At 34.9% G+C, this 21,036-nt stretch overlaps 1 protein-coding gene across 1 annotated transcript in view; it reads left to right on the forward strand.

Annotated features, from left to right (window-relative positions):
- Positions 1–21,036, forward strand: part of PCDH15 (protocadherin-related 15) — a 454,971-nt gene that overhangs the window by 35,267 nt on the left and 398,668 nt on the right. Inside the window, exons 8-11 of the mRNA XM_006880391.1 lie at positions 5,637–5,843; positions 10,563–10,583; positions 14,217–14,351; positions 15,208–15,357. Of these exons, the coding sequence (XP_006880453.1) occupies positions 5,637–5,843; positions 10,563–10,583; positions 14,217–14,351; positions 15,208–15,357 (513 nt within the window). The remainder of the gene's footprint in view (positions 1–5,636; positions 5,844–10,562; positions 10,584–14,216; positions 14,352–15,207; positions 15,358–21,036) is intronic.

Consider the following 21,036-nt stretch of genomic DNA (forward strand, 5'->3'; position numbering starts at 1 on the left):
ACCTCATCCCCCCCACATCCTGAAATAGCATTCAGATTATTACAAATATTTAGTATTGGCTTCCCATAGGTTCAAACAACATGCCTTTGAGGTGACAGCACAACTACTTAGAACTAAACCACAAAAGCTCCCTGTCCTCTATACATATGCCCAATAGTTTGTTAATTCATCCATCTGTTAAAAAATACTTAGGTTATTATCACTTCTTTCCTATTTTGTATGCTATAGCAATGAACTTTGGTGTTCCAGTCTTCTTTTAGAGTTTCTCCTTCCTGATATTTTGTGTATTGTCTAAAAGTGCCATTGCTAGCTATGGTAGTTGAATTGAAAGGTTTCTTGTGGAACTGCCCAAGTCTTCCACAATAGTTGACAAATTTACATTCTTACAAGAAATGGATAATGGTTCTTGTTTCCTTATATCTGTCTCAACATTCACTGGTTTTTGGTTGGTTTTGAGGGTTTTTATTGTTGTTGTTGTTTTGGGGGGTTTTTTGGTATGTGTTTGTCTTATTTCTTCTCAATTTTTTTCCTTTTTTTATATTTTTCCTTAGACTTCTTATTTCATTGCCATCAATTTGATTATAATTCAAAATCGTCTGGTTTCCATGGTTTAAAATCTTTATAGGAAGAAATTACCTATCTTTCTCCCATGACTCATGTGCTGTGGTTGAATGATTGTCCTTAAAGCAATCTGACATGTTGTACACTGCAGGAAATGGTATTATCATTGTTATTTTGATTTTTTTATATCTCTATTAACTCATGACATTGAGCTTATTTTCGTGTGATTTGTGACCATTACAGTGTCCTCTTTGGAGAAATAAATATCTATTCAAGCTCTTTGTGCATTTCAGAGCTGAATTATTTATATTTTTGTTGAAGTTATTAAAGTGTATATATTTTTGATTATTAGATTCTTACAGGATTTATAGATTTTGAGAATAATCTCTCATTCAGTAGCTTATCTTTTCATTTTCATTGTAAGGTCTTTCGATGGATGAGAAGTTTAAAATTTTTTACTAGGTACTATTTATTTATTTCCTCTTTCCCAGTTTGCCATTATCATTTATATGTTAGATAACCCACTCTTGAAAACTAGGTCTGAGAGCATTGACCCTGTTTCTTAGTCTAAGTTATAGTTTTAGTTTGTACATTTAGATTCATAATTTTTTTTATTTGTTTGTATAATTGGTACAAGGTATGTATCTTGGTTCACTTTTCTGCATCTAAAAATCCAGTTTCCACCATCATTTATCGAATATAGAATCCTTTCTTTGGTGCTCTTAGCACCATCAGTTAACCATAGGCATTTTTATTACTTTCTAGACTCTCAGTTTTCTTTTACTAGTCTACGTGTCAGTGATGATACCTGTATCATGGCTTTTTTATTGCTATAGCTGCATGCTAGCTTAAAGTCAGGAAGTGTAAGATATCTTACTTTGTGCTTATCATTCACCATTGTTTTAACTCTTCTTTCAAACTGTTAACATAGAGCATCTCTATTTCTTAAGTTTCAAAAATTTACTTCAGAAATGTTTCCTAGTTTTTATTATTAAATTCCTCACTTTTTTGGACATATTTATTCCTAGGCATTTTACTTTCTTAGGTGTTACTATAAATGAAATTATTTCTCTAATTTCTCTTTCTTTTTTTTTCTCATTACTGATATATTTGGAATTTTTTAAAACTTTTTTCTGGCAATTTTGATATAATCTTTCTAAATTTTTTAAATGTTTGTTTTATATAGGTTTGTTTACAGAGTTTTTATTCATTGTGTTTCACACTATTCTTCATTTGCATTGTGTTTGATAAAGTAATTTCCATGCACTATCTTTTCTAAAATGAATCACTATTGTATCACGCCCATCATTAATTTGTCTTTTCTGGTTCCTGCTGGATCTTTTCCATTTCCTTTACCCCCTCCCTATGCCCACCAAATTGTACAACCCTCTGTTTTTTGTCCCTACCCATCCTCATCCTTCTGCTCCTATCCTTTCCCTTCTTATATCTCCATACATTTTTTACTAGTATCCTTCTATTTTTACAATAATGGTCTTCTGCTGTAATTCTCCTTATGAGAGTGAGTTAGTTCACATAATATAATGCTCTCCAATCTGTTTTAAGTTATATAGTATTTTTAGAAATCATTGCTCCTGATTGCTGTATAGTATTCCATTGTGTGAATGTGCCACAATTTCTCAATCCATTAAGTTGTGGTTGCACACTTTGGATTTTTCCAGGTTCTTGTGATGGTGAGTAACACTGTTATGAACACTGGTGCACAATCTCCATTTGTCTCATTTCCAATTTCCTTGAGGTAGACACAGAAGAATTTCATGAGACAACATATGAGCAACAGCCTATGGTAATGAAAGAAGTTCAAACTGCTTTGAAGGAAATAGCAAAAAAAGGCCCCAAGAATAGGTGGTATACCAATTGACATATTTCAACTAACAGATGCTGCCCTGGATGTGCTCACCAAGTTGTGCCAAGAAATCTGGAGAACAACCACTTGACCAATTGACTGGAAGAGATCTACATTTGTTCCCATTCCAAAGAAGGGTGACCCAACAGAGTGTGGAAACTACAAAACAATATCATTGATTTTACATGCAAGCAAGATTCTGCTGAAGATTATCCAAAAACTACTGGAACAGCACATAAGCAGAGAACTACCAGAAGACCAGGCTGGGTTTAGAAGGGGTCGTGGTACTAGAGATACTGTAACTAATGTTACATTGGTCTTAGCTGAGAGCAGGGAATACCACAGGAATGTCTATCTATGTTTCATTGATTATGCAAAGACATTTGACTGTGTGGATCATAATAAACTGTGGTTCACTCTAAGAAGAATGGGAATCCCAGAACACTTGATAGTGCTGATGTGAAACCTACACTTGGACCAGGAGGCATTCGTCAGAACAGAGCAAGGAAACACTACATAGTTCAAAATTGGGAAGGGTGTGTGACAGGAATGTGTCCTATCTCCATACCTTTTTAGCTGGGCTCTATGAGAAGTGTGGCATCAGGATTGGTGAAAGATCCATCAACAATCTAAGTTATGCAGATGACACAACCCTGCTTGCTGAAACTGAGGATGACCTGAAACACTTGCTCCAGAGGGTCAGGGACTGCAGCCTTCAATATGGATTGAGGCTCAATATCAAGAAGACAAAGATTCTCACCACTGGGCCAATTGGCAGCATCAAGATGGATGGTGAAGAGACTGAGATTGTTCACAGCTTTAGTTTGCTTGGCTCCTGGAAAGGGTTAAACCAGGTGGCTCCTTGGAGGCAAGGATTCTGAGGCTCCATCTAACATACTTTGGACCTTTTGTAAGGAGGGACTGGTCCTTGGAGAGGGACATCATGCTTGGGAGGGTGGAGGGACGGCACAGGAGAGGAAGGCCCTCTGTGAGGTGGATTGATTCAGTGACTGGGGTAAGGGGAATGGGTGTGTCGTAGACCGCGATTGATACAGAGTTTAGGCCTGTTGTACATAGGGTCCCTATGAGTCATAAGCAACTTGACAACACATAACAAGAACAACAACAACAACAGTATTCCTAGTATTGAAATATCTGGGTATTATAGAGTTTCCATGTTCAACTTTTTGAGGAAATACCAAACTGTGTTCCATTTTACAACACCACCATGATAAAGCTTCTTTTGCTAAAAGTTCCTGTGGATACTTTGCGATAATACATGAGATAATATCATCTTATGGTATTAGGACTTTTGAGAATGACTTTTCTATTCATTTCTTTAGCCTCTACCTCTTCCCCACCAGGGCAGTTGTCTGAAGCGTGGATATGTAGTTCATTATTAAGCACATTCTACATCATCAACAGCTGTAAGACCAATATAAGAGAGTGACAGTGTGCTAACCAGACCGTAGTGAGAATGTGGCAACGTATAGCCTGATGGAACCCTGGAGGTGGTAGACAAAGGCAGACTTAAATGTTCTGCTTACTGGATAATTGAAAAAGAGCTGACTTGTGACCGCTCTGAGACAAAGCTTACTGGATAATTGATGAATTCAGTCTTGTTGCATTTGTGTTGCTGAGGTGAACCTGGACTTTTATTTGTTGACTAAGAACTGTCTAACTTGTAATCTACTTGGGACTGCTGCTCACTAAACCTGGACTTTCACTGTGTGATAACCTTTACCTTCCTCATACTTCACCTGTTTCCCTAATAATTCCCACCACTGTAAGTAAAAAAATAAAAGAGAGACTCTATAAATTCTGTTGGTCATTTACAAGAAACATTGGACTTAGTGATTAGTAGAAGTAGGTGCAGCAGAGCAGGGGCCCATGACTGACTGTTAAGGACCAGTTTTGTACTGTGAATATTTAGTTGATGAAGATAATTCCACTTTATGAGGTCAATAGAGGTCAGACCAGGCCATCCTCATGCCTGATCTTGCTCCATTTATATGGCTATGATTAGGATTAATTTTATGGTTTGTTTTCTGATCTGAAAAGATGTATACATATTTCTATACATAAAGACAAAGCTCAGTTTATTTCCACTCACAGAGTGATTTTTTAAGAAAATATATTAAAAATAAAAGCTGTTTTTTAAAGATAAAAATTTATGAGTAAACAGCAAAACAACAATCCATTTAGCTCATAAACATTAATCTTACATGAATATTTCAGTGGAGGTAATATTATGCATGTACTAGCTATTAAGAATATCATATTAATATTATCTCTGTTCTTTATAAGATGGTTTTTGTGAATTTGAGTAGAGAATGGAGGTAGCCTTGTTGTTATGCACTGTCGAATCAGAATAAATCCTCAGCTGACCCTGGCAAAGGTTTTCAGAGGCTGTAAATCTCACTCATGGAAGGCGATTGCCCACTTTTCTTTCTTGGAGCAGCTAGTGAATTCGAACTGCTTGCCTTCACATTGGCAATAGACAATCTCATCTCATGTGATTTAGTGCCTCGAAAATCCTCTAGAGGGTCCGCTCTAGGTCAGTTCTAACTCGATGGTACACAACAACAAGGCTGCATTTATTGTCTAGAAAAATTCCCACAAATCATTTTAAAAAGGACAAAGATATTATCAATGTGATATTTGAAATTTCATAGCTATTAAGAATGTCACATTGATATTATCTTTCTCCTTTGTAAAATGGTTTGTAGGAATTTTGATAGGCAATAAGTATAGCCATAATTTATTAAATGTAAATGATAATATGAATTATTTGATTATTTAGCAATTTGTGTGGAATAAAAAGAAAAAAGTAAATGTAATACATTTATTTCTTGAATACGTTTTCCTCAGTCTGTTATTTAAATACTTTACAAGCAATCTATTAAACATCTTATTATTTTGTTTGCCTTACTTTATTTGAACACAGTGTATCTTCTTCCACTATTCAAACAGAAAAGCAATAATTCATTGTTATGGCTTTAAAAAGACTATTTGCTGTAAAGGGAGAAGACAAAGCAGATTAAAGAAGCTTTCTGAATTTCTATTTATTTATTTATGATTTTTAACAGCCTTTACTTTTGAAGTACTGTGTTTCTGCTTACTATAGTGATACCAAGTAAATATAGCATAAAAAATAATGTGTCTAAAGGATTTCATTATATATAATTTTTGGACATTTTTTTTTGTCTAGGCAGAACAAGACAATGGTCATCCTCTCCCAGCCTTTGCCAGCCTACACATAGAAATACTGGATGAAAACAATCAGAGTCCGTATTTCACAATGCCCAGTTATCAAGGCTATATCCTGGAATCTGCCCCAGTGGGATCAACCATATCTGACAGTCTAAATTTGACCACCCCACTGAGAATTGTAGTTCTGGACAAAGACATAGAAGATGTAAGTAAAATATGTCTATATTTTTTTCTTGTGAGTTTTGGGTTTTTTTAAGAGTTTATAGTTATTGGCTTATATATAAATAATTCATTTGCATTGTATTTTATTCATATATTTGTGTTTTAAGCAATCTTTCATTTACATTATGTTTCATACAATCATTCATATACACTATATTTTATATACCTAGTTACTATCAATCTATGCCTGTTATTACCTCGTCTTGTTTTAAAAATGCATATATTGTAACAGTTAAGTCAGCAGGAAATATTACAAAGACATCTTTACATGAATTATAGAACAGAACAAACAGTGCAAATATAAATGGCAATCTTAGTGTTATTACTTAATGCCAAATCCTGGATATGAAAAAATATATACACATGCTTGAATTCGGTAACTGGAGTTGTTGTTTTGTTGTGGTGTTTTTTGAGAGTTTGGGAGATTGGGTATTTTGGGGTTTTTTCTGGTTTTGTGTTTTGATTTGTTTTTGCCTGCCTGCCCTCTTCTCTTCTCCCACCTACCTGATTCACACTCCTAGTTTACAGATATTCAGGAAAGAAATGCTTCATCTTTTGTTTGCTAAATTAGCAAATAACAGATTCTATTAATATAGATTTATAGGGAAAAACTAATAACTTACTAAATAAGTATAAACGCCCCACTCAGTAACAATAGCAAAGTTCAACAGAGCAGCAAACAACAAATGCTGACAAGGTTGTGGAGAAATTAATTGGAAGCCTCATTCACTGTTGGTGGGATTGTAAAATGGTACAATCACTATAGAAGGCAGTATGGTGCTTTCTAAAAAAGTTGGAAATAGAAATACCATTTGATCTGGAAATTTCTTCCAGTCAGATGGTTTTCTATGAAAGACAGACATTTAAGGGAGGTTGATCAGCTCCCATTTCAGCCAGGGACTATGTTTATTCTGGTACTTCACTACTTTACACATCATTGCCTTCTAACTTTCTGAAACTGACAGTAGAAACATGAGTGGAAAGGCATCCGGATTAGAAATATCAGAGTACTTTTCTACCACAGTGACAGTGGCTAGTGTAAGAAGGGGAGACAGATAATCTATATCCTGGCAGACAGAATTCACCCAGGAATTTAATAAGAAAAAAAAATAGACCTGGAAGACTTCGTATCATATATTAAAGAGGTGCAGTGAATCTGATGCTGCTGTAGCTAAATTTGCCAATTTCATGAAGAAAGCCCATTAACAGAGAGAGAACAAGATAATAGAGACTGACAGGTACAAACTGGGAAGTCTGCCTTAGTACTTCTCTTTTAGGTCATGAGATCCTCAGAGCTCTCCTAATCGCTGTTTCCTTTTTTCTGCTAGCTGCTGTAGTATTTTCCATGATATTTTCACTTTACAGAGTTGGAGTTTGATTTCTAAATTTACTATTCGAAGTATCCCAAATCAGCCATTTCTCTCTCTTAAAAAGCACTGTCCAATGGAACTTTAGGTAATAATGTGTGTGTGAGGGGGGAGGGAGAGTTGCAGAAAAAAAAAATGCTTGTATTAGCCATATGTGGGCATTTAAATTTAGATTATCTACAATTAAGGCATGCTCCAGTAACATACTTCATAAGTAGTTGGACTGTTATTCCAAAGGCTGTTCTTCTCTTAAGGTTAGAATCTACCAGCAACTCTGCAAAAGAAAAATGGACAATCTCTAAAAATTTACTTGAGTGTCAGCTACAGTTGATTCAGATTCCAAGGCAATGACTTTTGTTTTCTTTTCCTTTTTTTAGAAAGTTAAAGGGTAGGGGAGTCTGTTGTATTGTATAAGTTTATTCCAAAATAGAAATAAGCTACATGTGGATGGCAGCTACTGTTTTTAGCACCAAAGCTGCATAACTTTTTTCATTATTAAATGTAAGTCCATTATTTAATTTGGAAAATAAATTTTAAAAATAAGTAAGACAAGCATAAATATTTTATAATACTTTATTTTTTTTTCCCTCTAATGAAAGAAAAAGACACTCAAAGGAGTTTTAGTCTAGCAATCTTTGGCAAAGACCTCTTTATAAAATTCTGAATGTATATCTTTCTGGAAGATTAAAAACCTTCAAAATGTGATGAATACACTTTTAGAACAGAGGCTGTTTTGGAAACAACTGGCCTTTCAAAGCTGATAAATGATTGAAACTTCCCTCAAGTTCATCAGTTCTGATTCATAGTGACCTTAAAGGATGGAGTAGAATTTCCTCCTAGTTTTTCCAAGGCTGGAATTTTTATGGAAGTAGTCAGTTATGTCTTTCTCTTGTAGAGTGGAACAACGTGAGAACAAAGGTCAACTGTTTAGTTATCACTAAAGTGCTTTCACCTCTGCAACATTAGGGCACTAAAAAGTACACACACACACACACACACACACACACCCTCCCTTTAAAAGAGCCCCTGAAGTTTAATGAGTATCATGTTGGATCACATAAAAGATAAATGAAACAAGAAAAAAAATCACACACACACCCTTTAATATTTTTAGTGAGTCAGTGGGAGAAGAAAGGAAAATTTCATCCTGCCTCTGAAAACCTTCTGGAGGGTCAGCTATGGGTTGGTTTTGACTCTATGGCACACAACAATAACTATACTAAAAGTGGCTTAGTGATAAGGACTTGCATTGCTACTGGGAAAAAAGTACATGGTTTTAACCCACCAACTGCTTCATCGGAGAAATATGAACTATCTCCTCGCATGTTGTATAGTACCTCTGAAAATCTGGTGGAGGGTCGTCTGTAGGTTGGTTATGACTTAAAGTTACACAACAATAACAACTATAATGTACAAGGAACAAACATCTGCTTTTACTTATATGACGTTCTACTTCAGTTTGCTTGCTCTACAATCAACACTCTTGGTACTAGCAGCCAGGATTCTAAAAGATGAATTGCATTGGGAAAGTCTACTGTCAGAGACCTCTCCAAAGTACTGAGAAGCAAAGATATCAGTCTGGACACTAAGGTGCACCTGATACAGGCCATCATGGTCTTTGCCGTTACTTGTTATGCATCAGAGAGCTGGACAACGAATAGAAGGAGAGTTGATACCTTTAAGCTTTGGTGCTGGAGAAGAGTATTGAATATACATACGATGGACTGCTAGGAGAACAAACATGTTCGTCCTGGAGAGGGTGAAGCTGGGCTGCTCCTTGGAGGAAAGGATTCTGAAGCTTCGTCTGACATACTTTGGATATATTGCAAGGCGGGATCAGTCCTTGGAGAGGGACACCGTGCTTGGGAGGGTGGAAGGACAGAGCAAGAGAGGAAGATGCCTGATGAAATGAGTTGATTCAGTGACTGGGGAAGGGGAGTAGGTGTGTTGGAGACAATGAGATTGGTACAGGATAGAGCAGGATTTAGGGCTGTTGTACATAAGGTCACTAGGGGTCGCAAACGACTAAACGGCACATAACAACAACAACAACTGATTAGATGTCGCTTCTCAGATTATTAAGCACAACCACATTTATTTTAAAGTCAATTGATTGTCATTTACTTTAAATTCAGTCGATTATTGATGCTTACCACATCTACAAAACAGCTTCACAGATACTCATAGATTATTATTTGATTAACTAAGCAGGTAGGTACCTTAGTCAAAGGAGCTCTGGTGGCCTAGTGTATTTACCTGTTGAGCTGCTAACCAAAAGCCCAACACTTAGAATCTATCAGCTGTTCTTTGAGAGAAAATGACTAATCTCCTCCCAAAGAATCACCACATTGGAAACCCGGTGGTGGACAGCTAACAGGTAGAATTGACTAGGTCACAGTAGGGTAGGCTTTTAGATTAAAGCAAGTTGAATTGCTATTAAAAAAAATCATTAGAAACTGTATTTATTAAATTTGGAAGTTTATACTACAATATACTACAACTTCATGGACATGATTTGCAAAATTTAAAAGATACTTTAATACAATAACTAAATATTTTATATTTATTCTTGCTGTGCATTTACTACTTAATGGCCACCCAGAGACTGAAAAACATCCCAATAATCTAATGACAAACTAGGAGATGTACTTTTTATATCTTCATAATGTTATATACATCCATATAATTTAGAGGTCGTTTAATTCAATTTCATATATATACTATATTAAATGTCCCAAAAGTCATCACTGAAGTGTTCACAAAAATGTTATTGGCCCACTCAAACTAGAAAAGTTAGAATATATTTACATATATAGGACTTTTGCACATCTATATGCTTCTTAACGTGCGTTACTTTGCCATCACTTCAAAATAGTCCACAACAGAAAGCAGATAATACACAAGATTTCTAAGAGGCATGCTTGAGATCAACAGGTGTTGCATGGGAGAGTCACCAAAAGTTATCCCCCTCCATTTCCCTGGTAGTATAAATAACCGAACAATAATAAACAAAGCTCATGTGTTTGGCTTTTAGAAGAGCAATGATTCAGTCATAATTCTATTTATATTCACTTGCCTGTATAAATGTTTCAATATACTTTAAAGGCATCATATAGTTACATGTCTTATGAATACTGTCAGTTCTTCATATTTGTGAAAGATATCACAATACAGAAAAGTAGAAATTATACACAACTTATTAAGGTTTTGAGTTTAAATGTATTAGCAAGTGGTTGTATCATTTTCATTTTCTACTAATATACAGTTGTATTCTCGCTACGTGTATGTTTGTAAACAATTACTTAAATTATTTTTCATGTTTAATTTCTGTCTAGGTTCCACCAGGTGGTGTTCCTGTAGGTACTAGGTGTTAATTTTGTGATTTGTTATGCTGTTCATTGCTGTGGTTTATTTTCTATTTTGCTGTATTTTCTCCTAAAATAAGTAGGCCACTATTTTTTTAGCATTAAAAAGATACCCAGAATACTCAAATTTCATTATGAATATCATCGAAGATAATTACTAAGAGTTGCTTTTAGTCTGCAATTTGTAATCATAATTCATCTTGCCATTCTTTCAGAAAAAATGTAAACTTGAATTTAGACCATATTGAATTGGGTACATACAAAACTTATACTAATCAATTAAATTTGGCACTGTTAATTAATTGAAATTAGTAGTGGTGAGCGCTTTGGTGGTTTCATGGTGAAGAACTGTGCTGTCAAACCAAAGGCTGATGGTTCAAATCCACTACTAACTGTTCTAGGAAACAAGAACAAAAAAGGGAGGGTATTCTTTTTTCATGCAATTTACTGCCTCTGAAAACCGACTAGAGAATTGATTCTGACACACAACACATAAAGCAATTAATTGAAATTATCAGATAGATAAAAATTAGTCATTTTATGCTATATTCTTTGTATATATACACATAAGCAAATATACACACATATATATGCACATAAATGTGTATTTCTGTGTTTATGTGCGTATGAATGGGCTTGTGAGACTATATATAAGTACATATATATGTATGTATATATATGAAAGCGTGTTGTGTGTTTTATCATGTCTTTATCCCAGCTGAAGTTGCAAAATTGATTTTAAATTCCATAGACTATCATGTTGGAATATAGCTTTCTGTATGATAGTGCTTTGTTTGTTCTATATGATAGCACATATTTATTTCAATTTTATATTCATTAATTTGATGTGTTAGCATTAGTGAGTTTGCTTACTTTGTATTCATGTTTTTGTGTGCTTTTGAGTGCGTATAAAGTGAACTGTACTTATAAAAACGGGTCAAAAAAATAGGAAGCTCTGGTGGCCTAGTGGCAAGAAGCTGTGCTACAATCTCGAAGGGATATGGTTCAAGGCCACCAGATGCTCTGCAGGAGAAGGATGGACAACCTCCTTCTATGCGATTAGCTGCCTATGCAAACCCAACAGAGGGTGAGCTATGGGTTGGTTCTGACTCTACTGTACACATCAACAACATAAAAATATTAAAATTTAATAAATCAAAGTACATTTATATATAACATAAAGATAAAATATGTATTACCCCCATCAGTGGAGAGAAAAGAGAGTTTATTCATGTTACTTTGTACTTATTAATTCAGAACACTAAAGCTTGTTTTAAATACTTTATATATATAAGGACTACATGAAACCTGTTCTTCTCTGTTCTTATCAGAAAAGTAAACTAGATCACTACCTGTCCATTAATGTCCTAATTCCTCAAAACAATGAGCATGTGACTCTCATACAGTTTCCTAAAGAAAACTATTGATTAAAAATAAATTCATAACAGTGTGGGTTGCTAAATCCTGATGATTTTTTTTTAATTTTTACTGATACAAACTTTGAAAACCCAAACTATAGATCAGAATACAAATTGAGAAAAAAATTGATGAGTATAAAGTCCCTTAACTCTCTACATGCCTTAATATATTTGATATTTTTATAAAAAATGGAATTATCTATATCAATTATGTGTTTCATTGTTTTGTAATAAATCAGTATCACAGTGTTTCTTTAAAAAGCTCATGAACGTAGAAGCTTCCATAGAAGGAGAAATAATGAATATGTAACTCATTGTAGGCAGGCTCAAATTTCAAAGTTATGTAACATATTCACATATTATATAACTTTTAAAGGATGTTGTTCTCGTTTGATAATCTAAAATACTTTTTATAGATGAAAGTATATATGGCTCATGCTCCATTTTTATTGTAATATTCATTTTTACTTTCTTACTGGTATACAGAATATTTTTTAAAAAAATATAGGTTCTATTTTTGTCAACATAATTGCTTAACAAGCCCCTCATTAAGCCCCTTGATAGTCTACTCCACTTTCAGCTTCTAATACCACATTTAAAATAACTTTTACTGGGGCATATCATTTTAGAAGATACTAAGTTTGCTTCTTCTTCTGTAGCAAAGTTATTTTTTTTGTTTATATAAATATATCTTAACTCCTTTAATTCCCCATCAAGACCTTCTGAGAATCTAAATAAAACAAAACAATCTAATTCTATCAAGCTATTCCAGCATATAGTAACCCTAGAGGACAGAGTAGAGATGCTTTATAAGGTTTTCGTGGTTGAAAATCTTTACTGAACTGACTGCCATGTCTTTCTCACCTATGATTGCAAATGACTTTGAATTGCCAGCTGTTCTGATAGTTGACAACTCCTGAGTGTCTACTGTTCTTCAATATTCTCCTTTCACTTAGCATAACTACCTTTCTATTCTATATACCAACCCAGACCTCCTACATTACATTTTGATTCTTTTTAGGATTGCAAAAATTGATGCCTGGTGGTTAAAGGAAAGTGTGAGTTGCTACCTGCATGGGGACTCTATATTCCTCATCTTTCAGAAATGACAGTACAGTTATGAAGGTTTAGTGAAGCTAAGATGATTATTTCTTAGTCTTGAACTTTTGCCTTCACCTCCCTCTTCAAGCATGTACTTTATCAGGCATATATGTTTGTTGTTGTTGTTATGTGCTGTTGAGTCACCTGCAACTCATAGCAACCATGGTACAACAGCTCTGAAGCCTGCCCTCTCCTGAGCCAGGCTAACTGACTCTAACACACCTAACCCCATTACCCCAGTTACTGTGTCAATCCATCTCTTCTGGGACCTTCCTCCATTGTGCTGTCTTTTCAATCTTCCAAATTTCTCCAAGGATTTGTCTCTCCTGACCAAGTGCCCAAAGTGTGTGAGATGAAGCTTCAAAATCCTAGGCTTCCTATCCAAGACATGTTTATTCATTTGGCACTCCACATTATGTTCAATACTCTTCTCCAGCACCACCACTCAAAGGCATCAATACTCTGGAGAGTTCCCTGGCTGCATATTTCCCCAGGGCAATTCCTCTTTTGATTTCCTGATGGCTGTAAATGTGTGTATTTTTGATCCAATCATTTGAAATATAGTCATTAAAATAAATAGTGGGTTTCCCTTCAGAGAATCTTTATGACATTAAAATAAGAAATAGAAAGCATGAAATTATAGCTATTGAATAATTCATAACCAATTTTATATCTATTTTACATCTTAAGTGAGAACAGAGTAGAAAAATATATATGTTCAATTTATACTAGCTATGAAGCAAGGGTAAAATTCTGTAGCTAAAATCCTGGATTCAAATTTCTTTTTCTTGATATTATTTGAAAGAAGTTGGAGAAAATAGTATTTTTTCAATCATCCTGTTGTTTATACTTTTATTGATACTAATTATAACTAGTACTTAATATCAGCATTTTGTTATGCAAAAAAAAATTGTTGATAGTGTATTTGGATAGGTTAGCTTGTCTTCAAGTCAAAGCCCTCTTTGTAAAATAATTTCTAATAACATTTATATTTACGTATTTAGGATATATTTTCAAAACTAATTCTTGGTAATGGAGAAATGAAGATGCTTTGGTATTTACTTAAAATGTTAAATAATGTTTTGTCTTGTTTTTTATTTCAAAGACAAAAGACCCAGAGGTTCATCTTTTCCTGAATGATTACACCTCAGTCTTCACTGTCACACAGACTGGTATCACTCGCTACCTCACCTTACTTCAACCAGTGGACCGAGAAGAACAACAGACATACACCTTTTCAGTAAGAACTTCTGTACATAGATATGCGGGGTTGTTGTTGATGATGTATGTGTGTTTGGGTGTCTGAAGGAGATGTTTATTTAATTAAAGGATTTGAGGGAAAGGATGTAATCTTTTCAATAGCACAAACTCATGCAATTCATATAACACACATAGGAACCTAAACAGGAGGAAATTGACATAGAGAGAATACATCAGCAATAAAAATTGTTCAAAAATTTTTCTTCTTTCCTTTTATAAATTTATAGAGTTGCATTCTTGTTCTTTCCCATAGCAGAATAGTAATTTTTGGATTAACAAAAATCTTGAAATTTTGATCTGTGAAATACACTCATTATTGACTTATATTGAAATATTACAAATATTGCAAAAACTATTTCTTATCCTCCCTCTCTTTATTATATTTCTGATGTATTTATAATTTTGTCACATGATTAGGTTATTTGTTCTTAATTAAGGTAGGTTATTTGTTCTTAATAAGCCCTGTGTATTCTATATCAAATATGTAGCAGTGAAAAAATTCAAAAATATTTTCTTCTTTCTTTAAATGATCATATAAAAGTAAATTCCCACATTAGCTGCCTACTTCAAGTTCCAAAGACATGGACAGCTGCTTATTTCAAATGTACTTGGAATGAAATGAAATAATCCCATATATTTGTTTGTTAGGACTTCAAAACATTTGATTGTATGTAGTATTATAGTCCTATTCCTTTATTTTATTGACCAAACATCTTAGCACTTTTTTTCAAACCTGTCAAGGCATATAAGAGAAACTTTGTAAATTTTGACAGTGCATTTTGTTCTGTTTATATTTGCATGATTCTCAACTAAAGTTGGTTTCACAATTCCCACAGATGACAGCATTTGATGGTGTACAAGAAAGTGAACCAGTTATTGTCAATATTAGAGTGATGGATGCAAATGATAATACCCCAACTTTCCCTGAAATATCCTATGATGTGTATGTTTACACTGACATGAGCCCTGGGGACAGTGTAATTCAGGTAAATACCCATATTCGATGATGATGTATGTAACACCGTTATTTGTATGACCATTACACAATGTACTGCCTAAGAAATGAAAATTGACTTTCAACTATATGACCATATTTAACTTAAAAAGCTTAAAGTTTTATATATGTTTTTAAAAAATAAAATATAATTATACTCACGCTAATGTAGACATAAACAACTAGCTACATTATATAAACATTGCTATTTGATAATTTTATATTATATGTGTTGAAAAGGTTTTTTACTGGAGTTCCAATTATTGAAATTGTAGTTTCAAAACTCAAATTGTTTTTCTCCACTATGGTAGAACATTTGATCTTCAGAATCCTAGTAATGTTTCAGTTAGCAGCATAACACACAAAGCACTATACTACCAATACTCCTTAAAGTATAGAATGGTTCTAAATTATTTTAGAAGTTTATTTATGTATGTACATGCTACCATTTACAATGAATAAGGATGGCAGAAGAAAATTCAATGCCTTTGAATTGTTGTGTTGGCAAAGAATACTGAGAATCCCATGAACTGCCAAAATAACAAACAAATTTGTCTTGATGGATGTGCATTTAGAGTGCTTCTTAGAATTCCAGTATTTGAATTCTTAGCTGTTAGTGATTGGAAAATATAGCAGACTACCCCTGTAAAGATTGTTGCAGATTTGGAAAGACAATGAGGGGGAATCCCATTCTGTTCCATAAAGTCACGGTGAGTCAGGAGTAACTTAATGGCATAGATTTGTTTGCTAGTTTATCTCTATTCTGTTCATTGTATTCAGATTTTATTTTCTGAGTGTTACAGAAAAGATTGAGTTTATAGCCTGTGTTCTGGATCTCCATTTGACCAACATGCCAGCCATGTTGGAAAATCCTCAGAAGTGTGGGTATTAATGAGGCTGTGTATATATTAATTAATATACTATCACAATACATTTTATTCAGATACTGGTTATGACCTTTGCCACAGTGCAAAATGTGTCTTTCTGCTCTTCTTTCCTACGAGGAAAATTATAATTCATTTATATCTGTATCGATAGAACCTGTATATGTAATTACTCGATTGTAGTTGTTGTGTGCCATCGAGCCAGAACCATCCAGCGGGCTTGAAGAGGCAGTAAATCACACAAGAGGAGATTTCACATCGTTTTTTCTTGGAGCAGTTGGTAGATTCAAACTAAGTGCTTTTGGTATTGCAGTGCAGCTTCTTAACATTTTTCATTGTTAAGGCCATCTTCAATAGGGAGCAAAATTATTGTTTGTACAGGCAAAGGAAATGACAATTGTTGTCGTGTTCTAACTTAATTAAGACCAATTTTCGTCTTTATAATTGTATTACTGGAAATAAAAGTGCATTTGCAAACAAAAACAGCCAGCAGGAAACTGGAAATTGTGACTAAGAAAACCATAGCAATTATGTGATAGAGGAGTATTACAAGCCCTCAGCGGTGGTCACAGAATTTGCTCTAGTAGTTGAAGCCAACAGAAGTTAATTTCTCTTATGCATCTGTTTATAAAACATATCATTCTTTAAAACAAAACATATTATCTTTTAAAAAAATTTTCCCTACTAGTTAATGTACAAAATTTGAATTCATTGTTTTTAAGAACAAATTTCTTTTCAATTTCTCTTAACCCCCATCCATCAAATTGTACAGTCCTGTGATTAATCCCCCTCCCCGTGCACATCCTCATCTCATCCTGCTTTTAAAGACAGATATTTTATCTATTCTCCCTAACTGTAGCTTATGAAGTTGGCCCATTGTTTGTGCCTATGTGCTTCTAATTGTTACATTATTTAAAAGCCAAGAAATGAAGCTTCATAATTAGAATGTTAATCTTATTCCCACTATGTGGTAAAAGTGTAGTCTGCTTATAAACTAAGAATAAAAGGACGATTTCCCATTGGGGGGAAAAAGCTAAAATAAAGAAAATTTTTCCAACTAATCTCTTGTTGGTTTGGAAGCAGCTCAAGGTTGATTCTCTAGTGGGTCTCTAAGGCTATAATTTGTGTGGCAGGAGATTGTTTATCTTTCCTCAAAAGGGCCACTAGTGGATCCAAACTGCATTTGAATTAGCAATCCAAATCCACTGTCAATCCCTGTGAGTTATAACACCCGGGCTCCTCAAATAAAATTCATCATCTTCACCATCCATTACCGTCAAGTCAAAACTGACACATAGCTGACCCTCCAATGGACTTTCAGAGACTGTAAATTAGAGTTTGCCCATCTTTCTGCCACAAAGCTACTGAGATTTCTCAGCAAAAGTCATGCTTATTCTCCTAGAGTACAGGTTTGATAGGGATGGACAAACCAAAATTGTCCATCTATAGGGGAATCTGAGAGAATGAGGTATGTCTGAAGTAGCTGACTTATACACTTTCATGAAGGAGGTTATTAGTAAGCTGATTGAAAGGGAGGAAAACCATACGCATGAGCAAAACACAATGTAAATAAAACTAATTCTACAAATAAATATATGGATTTGTTTGTTTTTTGTTTTTTTAAGGGTAAGAAAACCAAGCATCCCGAATGATAACTTATATATAATTCTGATGTTGCTGTTGTTATATTCCATCGAATCACCTGTGACTCATAGTGACCTTATGTACACTAGCTCTGAATCCTGCTTTATCTGGAGCCAATCTTCATTGTCCCCGATAGACTAATTCCCATTTCTCTAGTCACTGAGTCAATTCATCTCCTCCTGAGTCTTCCTGTCCTGTGCTGTCCCTCCACCCTTCCAAACTTGATATCCTTCTCCAAGGACCGGTCCCTCCTGGCCACATACCCAAAGTATGTGAGATGGAACCTCAAAATCCTTGTCTTCAGGGAGCAGCTTGGTTTCACCAATCTTCTCCAGCATAACAGCTGAAATGTATTGATCCTTCTATCATCCACAGTTCCTGTGCAACACTTGGATGCATAGCAAGTAATTGAGAAGACCAAAACTTATATCCAGCACACCTTAGTCTCCACTGCCATCATTGCTCTTCAGTACTCCAGGGAGGTCCCTGAGAGAAGACTTTCACAGTACTATTTGTCTTTTGATTTCCTGAATGTTGGTGCCAACAGTGCTGATTGTGAAATAGGCAAGCTAAAAAATAAAAAAAGACAATTATTTCTCTGAGTTTTCTTCTGACCATAAAGTAACATTAAAACTCTAATAATTTCCTAAAAAAAATGAAGCTACTTATAGATCTGAACCATCAAAGAGGTGGCACCTTCAGAAGGTTGGCAACATAAATCACTAAGAGTTTTATCACCAGAACTCCCCAAAGAAAAATTAGAACTATGATATTTAAAAGCCTTTGTAGACTCTCAAAATTGGTTCCTACTCTCCATCTACTCCCAGTCTATCAGCAGCTTTATCTTTTCTTATTAATTCACCAAAAGATAAATCATTTCATTTTTTATTAATAATCTGATCCTTTACATGATGATTTGTAGTTATTGTTATGCTTCAGAGAGTTGGACAATGACTAGGGATGATAGAAGGATAGTTGATGCCTTTGAGCTTTGGTGCTGGAGACGAATATTGAATATACCATGGACTGCTAGGAGAATAAGCAAGTTCATTCTGGAGAGGGTGAAACCAGGATGCTCCTTGGAGGCAAGGACTCTGAAACTTTGTCCGACATACTTTGAACATGTTGTAAGGTGGGATCAGACCTAGGAGAGAGCCATCATGCTTGGGAGGCTTGAGGAATGGCACAGGAGAGGAAGACCCTCGATGAGATGGGTTGATTCCTTCAATGGGGTAATGGGGATAGGCATGTCAGAGACAGGCAGATTGACAGGGTTTAGGGCTGTTATGCATAAGGTCACTATGAGTCACAAGTGACTCAATGGCACATAAAAACAACAACAATCTGATACTATGTTAAAAAGAATTAAAGTACTAAAAACTAAGGTAACAGTAAGGGCTTTTCAGAAAAACTTAAATCATAAATTTTAAATATTATAATTACCAGCAAAAGAATGAGATAATCTTACTATGTTATAAGTTAATACCATATTTTATGGAAATAAGACACACAATCACTCTTTTGCATAAGATGCAAACACCATACGTTGTTTTCATAATTGTTTTATACTACTTTATTTTTCATATATTGACAATGTCAACTTCATTTTTTGTTATTGTTTGATAGATTTAATGATACATCTTGATGTCTTTTGATATAAATATTTGGTTCCCTGTAGCAGATCTAGGAGATTCACAGGCCAGGGAGAACACTCAGTTTGACAAGGCCAGTAGCTAGAGCTGTACTCTTGTGTCCTAACTGACTGGCTGGCTTCTGTGCTCATACCCATATGGAGATTAATGGTCACCCGGGGCACCTGTGCTGACAGTGCATGTCCACGCCTGCATCATTGTTCCTGTGGGTTTGGTGCTATGATATCTGGACTTAGGTACACAATGCCTTGCCCACAATGTGACCATCCTGTTATTGGGTGATTTCATCCCAGAGTGGTCTTCGGTATGATCCACCTGGGTACATATCAGCTGTAAGGAGAATCATCACATGTGTGCCCAGCTACAAACTGCCTCAAATCAAGCATGGTTTTATTGTCTGTCTTCCAATTACAGGGATACTTCCAAACTCAATTCATGACATTTGACTACGGATTATATAGTCCATATTTATTATTATGTATTTATTATACAATCATGATTAGACATTACCTTTTTTGGTCCAATGAATGAGGATAAAATTTATACTTTAGATATCACGCCACTTGTATAATGTGTGTATGGGCGTACTATGTGATGCCAGAACATATTCACACCATTTTGTCTTTCCCCCCATTATATATGTGTGTATGTTTATGTGAAGGTAGGTGTTGGATGTGATATTTGAGAAAATGTGATCATTATTTGATTTCTTTTTCTTATGATGTAACTGTCTTAGTTTTCTATTGTACAAGAACAGAAATGCCACAAGTAAATGGTTTTAAGAAAGAGGAATTTCTCTTCATGACAGTTAAGAAGACATCTCCGGTTTCCTTTTAGCATTGGTATACATGGCATTCCTCAGAAGCCTCTTTGTGTCTTGGGATCAGGCTTTCCCTGGATTGAGGAGATTTTCCCACACATGGACCCTCAATCCGATGCACATGTTATGCTCCTGACTCTTCTGTCTTTGGCTACTGAGGATCTTGATCTCTGCTTCATTTTCTCTCCTTTCGTCTCTTGCGAGAAAATAGAAGTTTCAAGCCACACACCAGCAAAACTCCTCGTAGATTAGGGTTATGAAGTACTTAACTGTGTTCACCTCACTTTTATTTTTCTTTACTGTTTTATTTTTCTACAATGAATTTTAAAAAAATTATTTCTATTTCCCTTACCTCCCCACCCCCATCAAATTGTACAACCCAACGATTAGTACCTCCTTCCCCCCGCACATCCACAACCCTCTGCTTCCAGCCTCTCCCACCCCTCCTGAATCTTTATACTCATCTACAATAATGGTTTTATACAATATTTATCTTTGTGGAACTGAGTTAGTTCACTCAGCATAATGCTCTCCAGTCCTTCCCAAGTTAGGTAATAATTTACAAAGTTATTCCTTCTGCATGCTGCATAGTATTTATTCCATTGTGTGAATGTACCATGATTTCTCAATGGACATTTGGCCTATTTCCATGTGAAAAGAAAACCTACAGA

Source organism: Elephantulus edwardii, unplaced genomic scaffold, assembly GCF_000299155.1.
Source record: "Elephantulus edwardii isolate Elephantulus edwardi_28Jun2011 unplaced genomic scaffold, EleEdw1.0 scaffold00007, whole genome shotgun sequence".
In the NCBI taxonomy this organism is placed as follows: Eukaryota; Metazoa; Chordata; class Mammalia; order Macroscelidea; family Macroscelididae; genus Elephantulus; species Elephantulus edwardii.